The sequence below is a fragment of the Besnoitia besnoiti genome, chromosome VIII (genome assembly GCF_002563875.1).
Source record: "Besnoitia besnoiti strain Bb-Ger1 chromosome VIII, whole genome shotgun sequence".
In the NCBI taxonomy this organism is placed as follows: Eukaryota; Apicomplexa; class Conoidasida; order Eucoccidiorida; family Sarcocystidae; genus Besnoitia; species Besnoitia besnoiti.
In genome coordinates, this window is record NC_042363.1 from 2,126,465 (window position 1) to 2,137,570 (window position 11,106).

The 11,106-nt window shown below is 52.8% G+C and overlaps 2 protein-coding genes across 2 annotated transcripts; both read right to left on the minus strand.

Moving 5' to 3' along the window:
* Positions 1-614: 614 nt before the first annotated feature.
* On the minus strand, positions 615-3,140 carry BESB_084210 (uncharacterized protein; the record flags this gene model as incomplete). The annotated part of the gene is made up of 1 exon (XM_029366771.1): positions 615-3,140. The coding sequence occupies one exon, from the start codon at positions 3,138-3,140 to the stop codon at positions 615-617; it is 2,526 nt and encodes an 841-aa protein (XP_029217231.1).
* Positions 3,141-4,981: 1,841 nt separating this feature from the next.
* Positions 4,982-8,297, minus strand: BESB_084220 (uncharacterized protein; the record flags this gene model as incomplete). The annotated part of the gene is made up of 5 exons (XM_029366772.1): positions 4,982-5,206; positions 5,705-5,946; positions 6,314-6,463; positions 6,735-7,261; positions 7,927-8,297. 5 exons carry the CDS (start codon positions 8,295-8,297, stop codon positions 4,982-4,984), a joined length of 1,515 nt encoding a protein of 504 aa, XP_029217232.1.
* Positions 8,298-11,106: the final 2,809 nt, after the last annotated feature.

Below are 11,106 nucleotides of genomic sequence, written 5' to 3' on the forward strand. Positions count from 1 at the left end.
GTTTTCGCCTTAAGCGAGGAACTGCTCAAGAAACTCGTTGCAAAGGCCGGCCCTCGCCAGTGTCGGGGCGGTCACACACAAGCGGGATCAAGCAGGTGCGCAATAATCGCCTGCGTCACCTTTTGACAGTTGGTATCACATGGAACAAGCACTTGGCCAGTGTGGCGGTGGATCGAGCAGAGGACACTCAATGGCTTATGAATGCTGCACGTTTTTTGGGGGTAGGGGGGGGGGGGGGTATCTTTTGGACACGAACCGAGGTGAAGCCGCTTATAGGGGCCGTGTGCCGCAGACGTCCTTCCGAGAAAACAAGGTTGTCGGGATGCTGTCGCAGTTCTGGCTTGATGGAAGCGCGAGGCAGATGCCTAAAGTTATTATAAACTTCAAGTTGAACAACACATACTCATAGGCATTGCACGGACCGGTTTCCTCAGGAGGAGCCATTTTAGCGCCACGGGGACGGATGAGACACAGCAAAGAGCATGCAGTGAAGCATAAGCCTGTGTGTGTGAACGAGCGGCACTCTTCGGTTGACCTCGTCCTTCGGTTTGCGTCGTAATACTTGTCAGTCTTGTCGAGCAGCGACTCCCCCAGCAGTGGTACATCGGCTATGACTAATCAGCAATGCGTTCGTCGGTAGATTTTTTCTTCTCGAGCCTAATTAGTTTCGGAAACGCGTCGTGTGCGGAATACGAAGGAGTATCGTCGCCCGCACTCTCTGTGCCAGCCGGGCTCTCGGATTCTTCATCCTTCTTGTCGTCCGTGTCTTCTTGTGTCACGGCAGAAAGGGTCTCTTCCCCTATGTCGCCCGTGGTTGAATCCAACTGTTGGTTTGCTTCTGCTTGGTGGCGGGCGTCAGCCATCCCCTGCGTTTGGCCTTGCGATTCCGCGGATTCCGGCTCCCTCCGTAGCGGGGCCGCCCCGCTGTCGACCTCTTCCGATCCTTCTTCCGTCTGTGATCCAGAATCCCCCTCCTTTGTATGTTCGTCTTGCTCATCGTCTGTGAGCTCTAGTCCCCCCGCCTCTAATGCGTTCACCGCTTGGGTGTCTTCACTTGCTGCTTCGGGTTCCGCTTGCGTTTCCATGTGGGGTTGAGCCTGTGGGGGGATTTCCTGTCGATCGTTGGCGCGTGTCTCTCCTTGCGTGAGCGGTGGCTCCCATGTGTCGTGTGCCCCGTGGTGGATCTGCTTCCCGCTATCACTGCGTTCGGCTGCGGGATGGATTAGCGACTCTACGTTGTCAATTGGTGTCTGTACCAGCCCTTGCAGTTGATGGTCCACGCTCAGCTGCTGTTCTTTCAACGCATTCTGTAATCTCTGGAGTCTGTCTGCTCTTTCCAGCTGTTCCCGCTGCTGAGCAAGGAGTTGCTGCAGCTGAGATGTGTGCTCGTGCTGAAGCCGCGTTGCCATATCAGCTTGATGTCTGCGAATAATCTCCAAGGCGGCGGCCTGCGCCTGCTTCAGCTCCTTCCACTCTTTTTCTTGCCTCTCTCTGAGGCGCTCCGCTTGCTCCCGGGCGCGCTCACGTTGAGTTTCTCGTAGCTGCTGACTCTGCTCGCGGTGCCGCTGCTTCAGATCGTCCATCTCTTCTTTCCACTTCGCGCGGAGCTCACCCCACTGTTCCCTTTGCCTCATTTTGAGTTCATCTACTTGCTTTTGGTAAAGCTCCTGCAGCTTTCCCTCACTTTCCTCCCGGGCGCCGCCTTCAGTTGCTGAAGGCTGAGACAATTCAGCTTGTACCCCAACATCAGCCTGCATCTGCCAACTAGGTGGCGCTCGCTGAGCGTCAGTTCTCACCTGCTTGGCTCGAAGTTCCATCACTTCTTGTTCCAGCTGCTGTTGTCGTGCGATTAGTTGTTCGTATGATTTATCTTGTCTCAAGCTGGCATCATTAGAAGGCTGGGCTGGCGCGCCCGTCGCTAATGTGGCGTCGTGTCGACCCAGAGCTATTGGGGGAATAAATTCTGTCCAATGGGGGACGAATTGTCGCCATGAGAATCGTCCCTGCAGATTTCGGTCATCATGATCACTGTTCGTCTCACTCTGGGCTTCACTTTGAAGACGCTTATTTCCGTGTTGGTCATCGTCCTTACTCCCAGCAGGCCCCCGCAGCCTTCTACTACCTGTGCGTCTGTCTGCCGTCTGTGTTACGGGTAGGTCGTTATGGAGAAGATCGAGCCGCAGCAGTTCGGGCACCTCGCTCTGCGAATCCGAATGTCCTCCCTCGTTGCTTGGTATCTCCTTTCTTTCGAGGTCATTCATCAACGAAGAGAGCAGGTCAACTGGCGGCCCCCCTTGAGAAGTTGGTCGCGGTGGTGGTGATGGAGTCTGGTTTTGTGGTTGTCCTTGCGGGTACTGCTGTTCTCTCATGTTGAGAGGCTCTTCCCACTGCGGCTGTTGCTGAATGGTTTGTTCGGTTTTTCCAGTCGACTGCGAGGTCTGGAAAGCGGAGGCCGATGCGGCGCCAAAGCGACCATGGGCGATGCCGCCCCCTGCGGTGCGCCATGTATACTCTCGCTGAAGCTGCGGTTCAAGCTGTTGTCGCAACTCTGCGTCCACTTTTTGCTGCATCTGCTGAAGGCGCTGCTTCATCTCCTGGAGCTGCTGGTTGGTCCCTTCAGGAAGTGGCATCAGCGGCGCCTGGAGGGGTACTTGAAAAGGTTGAAAGCGTAGTGGCGGTCGATATATATCAAACGGATTAGGAAACGCCTGGCTCCCTGTCCACTGTCGCATCTGCTGCGCGCTTGTTAAATCTCCTGGGACTCCTAGCATTAGACTCGGAAAAACGAGAGGGACAACGCTTTGCAGTCTCCTCCCACGGGACAAATTTTCTCTCTGCCTGCTATCCTCACTAGCAGTTTTCCCACCCGAACGCTCCGTCAGAGCCGCCGATAACGCTGGTTGGTCCTCACGGGACCTCCCGATTATTCCAGCAGGGACAAATCGCTGCCAGTTGAACATGCTAGTTTGGCCTGTCGTTGGTTCCTCTTGCCTCTGTGACGGCTCCAATACACCAAACACGAACTGCTGCCACAGTGAACCAGTTGGCGGTCCTGTAGACGTCTGGCGTAGTCGAGTCTCGAGGCCTGGCGTCGACGGCATGAACTGCTGCCATCCAAAATAATTGGCATTGGCTGGCATGTAGGAAAGCCAGGGAAGACTCGCAGGTCCGACGCTGTCCTGCAAGAGCCTTGTGGGTCGTGCTGGTGAAAATGTTCCTGCCTCATCTCTGCTTTCGGTACCAGTAGAAGGACTTCCATTTTCAGGGGACGCGTTCACGCCTCTGGCAGTGCCCCTTTCAGACGGTAGTTCGGATTGTAGAACGCTTGATCCGTGGCCGCTATCATGGCTCTTCCGATGAAGTTGAATCAAATCCGCCGTCGGCTGGAGCTCGCGAGCACTAGATTGCGGCACTATCGGGCGTGCAGTTGCCGACCGCTCACCAGCCGAATATGCTACTACGTGTGAGAGCAACAGCAGGATAACACTTACGCATGCCGAATGTGTTCGACGCACCGGCCCGCGCGGGCCTCCTCGTCTAGTACAAAATTCAGCCATGTCGAGGTAGTCAGCGGGCATTCGACAAAGTCTGTGATGAAACCTAAAAACTGGGAGGTCGAATGTGCTCACTGGCTGTTTCGCCAGACAAACAGTAAAAAGACGGGAGGAACTGGTGCTGCGGCATCCGGTGTCAGGATAGATTCAAGGCTCCGTGCCAACAGTCAGCGCTATACGAGCATTCAAGCAAGACAGCAGCCAGCGCGGCGTGTAGTTCGCTTACAGCGGTTTTGAAGTGACCTTTTACATGAGTTACTGATTCTTCGGCTCAGGGTCCTGCCAATTCCGTGCCTGGAATAGAAGTGCAAAGTGCTATGGACCTATGATCTACGACAGTGATCCCCGCAGGAAAAGAATGGAAGCACCCATCCCCGGATCTCAGTTGAATACTGCCGAGCATTTCCCGTGTTTCGACGCCCGAAGACGACCAGTAGCATATGCTAACGGAGCGATAGCGGCTGCTTCCAATACACATTTGCCCCTACGCTTTCGGCTCACTAGGATGGAAGGACAACCAGGTACTTAGTATACAGAAACTGCTTTGAGTGGCGCATTCCTTGTGTGTGGATTCCTTTAAGCGAACCGAAGCTGATGCGACGGAAGCGTATTTATAGGACACCCTTCGCCTTCCCTATTGAGGGCGTAGGGCGCTCCCAGTTGATGGCCGTATGATACAGGGCTGCTCAGCAGAGCACCGAAATATCGAATCCTGGACGAAGCCCTGAAGTTTATCTGACGTAACTGAAAGGTCCATCACACGCTTTGGGCACTACTGTCTATTCCCTCAGTCTCCTCGCCGGGCCCTCCCTTTCGCGACTGGTATGGTACGCGTGCGGATGGGATAGTCACAAAAATGTGAGTTCTTACGTGGAGAAAAGTGGAACGACCCACATCAGGTGTTGAGATATAAATTCAATAAAGCATTTTGTAAGCAAAACGATAATGCTTTCATCCCAGGCGCAGCTCTCTTCACGCTGTCAGGAGAACCATACACAGCTTTATGCGGGAAAACGGTCTGGGCATCTCGACGGGTTTGGCACGAGCAGGAACGTCCGTAAAAACAATTACGTCTACCGACCCGAGAATTACTGCATCCTCTTGGAGAAACGGAGCAAGCGCTGAATAAGTCACGGCTACAGCTGCGTTAAACTGCGGGATTTGGCGCAAACCACCCCTCCCCAAGTACTGCACCTGCTATCGATCTCTTGGTCTCCGTCTTGCAACTAGATTCAACAGTCGATCTCAACCGCAAACTCCGTGATGGCGGCACGTGTATTGAAGTGACTTTTTAATCCAATTTCAGCATAAACAGGAGGCGCATCACACACCGAGCGAGAACTCTCACCAAGGTGCCTATAAAAGCATCACCCTGCAAACTACGTCATTCGTTTCGACCCTCAAACCGATCGAACACTTGCAACGAGCTACCAGGGCCGATGTACTTTCTTCATCAGCCGTACGACAAAAACCTGCGGAAAGTGGTCGCTTCGAAAGTCGACAAGTTGGCCGGCAAAGACCAGGAATACTGCACCTTCAAGGAAAGATGGCGCTTGCGTAGGCGTGTCGGAGCGCTTCAACGACGCAGAAGGCATTCTAATAGCAATGCGGTCTAGATACCCCGCATTGCCTGGCGCTTCCTTCACCTTCCGCTGAATGCATTTGTCGACCAATTCTGTAACCTGCCTCGAATAGAAGGTCGTTGACACACACATCCAGCGGCAAGTAGTTGCGCCGGACCGGAATCACGTATGAAGTCGGAGCGTCATTGTCGCTTAGACGTCCGGCGCACGCTGACGTTGCGTTTGTTTCGTGTGGCACCAGTCTCCTGTTTGCAGTGTTCATGTCTCAGGCAATCTACACTGCATCACCCTATATTGTTGCGTGGTTTTCTCCACCGGTTCGTAGGCTCTCCCGTCCCTGCCAGTGCATAGCAACGCGCCCTGGTGGCAAGTTACATACTCGACCGAAGGATCCACTGTATCTTCGCCACGCAGGTTATCGACGCCCCCCCCTTCCCAGCGTCCAGCCAGCTTCTACACATTGGACGTCCTTATTAGAAAATGGTAGTGCCCCCAGCACGCTTTCCACAGACAGGTAGCCCTCTCCATGAAGATCAGGTGGCCCCGCGCGGTAACCGACACACCTACCGTTGTTTCCGTAGCGCTTGGAGAGCACTTCTTCAACCAACTGTAGGAGAAGGCCCCTCCGTAGCAGACGTTTATGAGAGAAAAACCCTTTGCTAACAGGGGTGTGCGGAGATCTCCACTGGTTCCTTCGACTTCGTTTGATCCGCCAAGAGAATCGGCAGCCCACAGAAGGGGAGCGAACCGCGTGTCTTTATCCTCCCGCTCGTATTTCATGATATAAAGAAGCTGGTGCGCTAGGACGCCTGGAAAGAGGATGGTACACAAGGGAACTACAGGATGAAAAAACGGTGGGACACGCCCGCGGATTCATTCGGTGACGGGAAAATGTCATGCTGTAATCCGGTTCTCAGCGTGTAGGCTGAAATGACTATTAAGGTGCCTCAGTGCCGCGACGCCCCGTGCTTTCTTCAAGCGGTGGACCAAGCATCTGACGTCGAAATGTTCATCCTGAGGTGGCGACAGCTCCTTACTAGTGCTTTTTCCGCAACATGTTACGACTTATTTCTAGCTTATTTCTTTCAACGAGTACAGCGGTGGTGAGAAGAAAGTCTCGCCCGCCAGAGCCGTTGTGTGTCTGCCCAGGCAGTGTCTACAAACGGCTACACTTACTTTCCCCTGCGGGGGGAGGCGGAAGCGAGAAGACATCGTCGTAGTCGGTTCTCCTTTTCAGGTTCTTGAAAATGATGTCTACCGACGGGTTCGAAAGGCGTGAATTGAAGTCTCCGACAAGGTATACGCCTCCGTCAAAGTAATCGAGGCCTGCATGCATGAGACCGGGAGCAGGTCATCTCGCACTTCAGCTTTATAAAAATTCGCGAGTTCACCGCAGCTTCTCAAACGCGGCGCCCGCTGATCAAATTATCGATGCTGTTTGCCATCGTACAAATGCAGGTGCCAGTTCCTGATGCGCCCTGTTAATTGATACTGGCAACCTAACCATTTCAAAGGCAAACCAGGATGAATCCGTGGCGGCTGTATGATTGCGCAGATTGTTGTGAACGGATTTCTTCTTCTCTGGAGTTGTACTCACCCTGATCCTGATGTTTGGAGGGAACGCATGCAGCGACGACCTTCTTTAGCAGAGTGATCAATGCCGCACTTTGCTCCTCCTTGAGAGTGGGCAGGTGGATGCCAAGCGCGAGAATCCTCCCCATGTCGGCTGCCTCGATCGAAATCGCAACAAATCCTTTTTCGCGCATGTTCATCCCCCATTCACACGTAGTGGTCGCCTCCAGCCGCAATATGCTTCGACGAGAAACCACATAAATGGACTGGTGGTTTGCCAGAGGCCCATGTGCACATGCCTTCGTCCCAAACAAGTTGCCCATTTCCCGGTAAGTTGACGAGTTTGTGTCCCACGTTTTCTCTTCGCTGAGCACGTTCAGACCCTTGACAACCTGTTGTATGAAATGCTTGTGGTCAGCGGCCCCCATACCACAGTTTTCTTGCATAGTAATGAATACGACGTCAATGTCGTTGACGTCAACCTTCGCGCCGTTTCCTGGAATGAACGGTTGTAGGACCTCAAAAACAGTAGGCAGTAAGAACTCTGCATTCCTGAGACGCATCAAGCACCAGACACAAGCACGCCTATCACAGAGGCACGCAGAAAATACATGTTGCAGGAAATGAGAAATGCTGCACGACTAGCGAAGCTCTCATCGACTTGATGATCCCGTCCCAGTTTGCTGTACGTCGCTTGACGACCAACAGATTTATGGCGCCAGGGTAGTATTTAAAAAATGTGTTTATATCTCTATGTGGCATCAAACATAAACAGCCGGGTGTCAGCTTAAATGAACATGATTAATGCTTGTACGGTTTGCCCCCAACTGGGGCACTTCAATGAAGTTTCCTTTGTATGGCTTTGTATCGGCGATAGAAACAAGTCCACCTGCACTGAGGTCGGCCGCACATCTTCAGGTGTGGCTTCCTCCACAGTTCTGATAATGCCACACACGAACAGCCGGCCAGCTACGGAGCCCTCTTGCCGCCCCTCTTGGGATGCCAGACTGCCTCTTCCTTCCCTTTGCTTCGTCGGAAATTTATACATTCGAAAGTACAATGAAATGCAACACGAACGCAAGCGTCGCAGCTCGATCGGCCATGACGCGCCTCTCATCCACGCGCACAGATAACACTATTAGTAATCGACATCTCATCCTCGAAATCAACACTCTCGGCGGCAGCCGGAACGCAGCCTATTCGACCGACGATCATACCACTGAAAGAAAACGAGATTCAGCGCCTTGTACAAATGTGAGTCTTCCATTGCTTTCTGCAGGACAGCTTGTTCCTCGTGAAAATTCTCTACAAACTCCGCGTAAGCTTGGCGGATGCTGCCAATGTGACCGTTGTGACCCTGCTTTTTCTCATAGAGTTTTGCTTCAGTAAGGTCTCCGCAGGACTCTAACACGACGGGATAACCCGGCAGGAGCCCGCTACTCCCCGGATCTGCGGCCCAGCCAATGAGGTCCTCTTTGGTAAACTCGTCTGGAATGTCTTTGGAGGCGCTTTCCTGTATTACAAGCCCACACACTGCAAGGAGAGCTGTTCTGTCGTATGGGTTGAGTTCGACACTTGATATATTCATGTTGGGAAACTTTAAGATCAGTATACAGTTCAGAAAAGGAGTAGGAGGGAAATTAGATAATTTATCTAAAAACAACAGTCGTTAAGGCTGGCAATCTAGCATCCTACAACTCACTGTGGCACACGTGTGAGCGGACGCTGGCAGTGAAGCGAGGGCGTGCGGTCGGACTACTTCGTCGTAGCTGCATTCTGAAAGACCCCGTTATCCCCGGATCTGCTGCATCATGAATATTCCACCAGTAAGAATAGGTAGAGTGAATACTTACATAAGGGCAGTACATATGATAGCCCAGATATACAGAATATAGTTCTTAGAACCAGCATTGGAACCCATGAAGGTCGTCTCTGTACAAAAGATCCGCGATCCAGAACTGTATACCTCAAATCGAATAAACAAAGACATTATAGTTCCTAGAATACTGAAGATGACTTAGTATTTATGTTTTCAACATGTCAATGAAATATCAACAACGATGAAACTTATATGTCCAACTGTGCATCTAAGTTGAGACTATCGATTATATATTTTAGACGCTAACTTCCTGGCTTCCTGGCTAAACTTTGACTTATTAAACCAGCCTGGGATCTTAAAAGTACTATGTATGGTCTTCCGAAGGTATTCTAGCCTAAGGGGCTTGAGTCGGCCCCCCCTCGGTGATAGCAAGGTCACCGCTGCGCAAGGCTAGTGCCAGCCCGTCATCAGCCCTGGAGCCCCAGCAGCCGGATGATTACCTGCTTCGTCGCTGGCTGCGGCGTAGCTCTCTCCATGGGAGACCGTTGGTTGGACGGTCCTCCGTCCAGGAATTCCGCTTGCAGCACGTTTACAGGTGTACCGTAACGCGCGTGCCCTCCGCTGAAATTGCCGCCACCAGTCAAAAACAGGCACACTATGAAGCAACGCATCAGTACCCCCAGCGCTTTGAAACTATGGAGAGGCACACACCCTGTGGTGATGTTCCGCAAGGGGTGAAGGTTCAGCGGCACCCATCCAATGATAAACATTTTGAGACGCCTTGCTGAGGGATCCTGGACGGCGTCGCCTAGGCTTACGAGATGGAAATACAGGGAAAATCATGAAGCCATTCCACCTCTGCTGTTCTGCGTAGGCTGCTTATCACGCTTGCGAAGAGAAACTGAACGCAGGGTCCACAACTTCCCCTTCGGCTTGCGACACATACGTATCTTTCGGTGCCCGCCGTTGTTCACGTCGATACCAGCACACCTCCACCGTCTCGACCTCGAGGGTCGGACTACACCGGGACCACTCATGAACAGCTCATACCTGTAAGGACTCATGTGTACAGGTCTCGGATCACTAGACGCCAATACAGAGTACTCCGGCTCGGCCGTACCACCCAATGCCCGTGCGACTGGGGGGCTCAAACGAGGGACACATCCGCGCTGTCCGGTTGACCCGCGCCCAGGTCTCTCACCCTTCTGTGCGGCCAGTTGAACTGCGTCGCGGTAGCAGAACCCGCACCTCTTGCGCGTCTCGGCGGTACCATCAATCTGTTTGGCTGCCGCCCGGGGACGTCCGATGAGTCGCGCCAACGGGCAATACAGCACTGTAGCGTGCTCATGAAGGATACACGAAGCAAATTGTCCAGACTTTTGTCCTCAAGCGGCACAGCTGAGACATTTGTTTGCTTCGGCAGCCTGGATGTGCAACACAACAGTCATGCGCCAGCATGACCACGTGCCCGAAGGATTGGGGGCGATCCGGCGTTAAGGGTCCACGCAGTGACAACAGAAAGGGTCAACATGGTGTCTGCCTGACAGTAAAAAGGCGTGTTGAGCGAGGAAACAAACGCAGCATCCCAAACCACCACGAACTGATTTTCTGTGCAAACTTGTAGCTCTTGCGGTGGGCAGTGTAGGCGCAGTCGTGAGCAGGGGGCAAAGGCGTCACAGAGTCGCGACGGAATACGGCGGGGCGTTACGAGATATGCACTTGCTCTGCTGTTCACAATCTATGCGCCATCCATTCAGCACTGACCGGAGTAGGAGCCGGTCCGAGAGTTCTAGCCTTGACACTGGACGACGAGAAGGACGTGTTTCTATTCCTGCTTGCTTTCTTCAATCGGTAAGGATTTGTGAATCGTAGGTGCATCGGCTGGAGGTTGAGCTACTTTTTTGACAGAGTGGGACCCCGCCCATTCTGTGAATGCCAAATGGCAAATACATCGAAGAACTCCATGAACGGTGCACAAGTGCCTGGAGAAGCCTCGCTTGTCGGTCCTGAAAACGTACCGCTAGAAAACGGTGTACCTGACTGCCCCTCTCTGGCATCTAGGAAGAGACAAAACGATTGGAAGTGGAGAATCTACCCTAGAGTTCATCGTCATACATAGTTCTCCGAGGGAGGAAGAGCATTTGCACACTCGGAGGAGCCAACCTGACTAGGAGACGTCGGAGAGGAAATGCGTCGTATTCCCGTTTACGCTGTGCGATCTGCAAGATGCACTTCGGCAAACTATGTTCAGCTGACGCCAGGCGGTCACTGCCCCATCAAGACGATGACCACTATTTTCGCCTCCGATATTACATAAGTGTTAGGAAATGCACCCCAGCTAGTTACATCACACAGAGTACTTACATGAGACCCATAGGGACTACACACCGTCACAACTACTGCCTAATGGCGACAGTAATGGACCCAAAATGTGTGTTGAGGAGAAGGGGAGTGCGTAGAAGGCAAACTGGCATGAAACCTGTGCGAGGAGATGAAGGGGAACCAGTCATGCAGTATAGAAAGAGCAGTAGGTGCAGCCGCACAGGACAGCCTCAGTGACCCAAGCATTCAGGCAGAT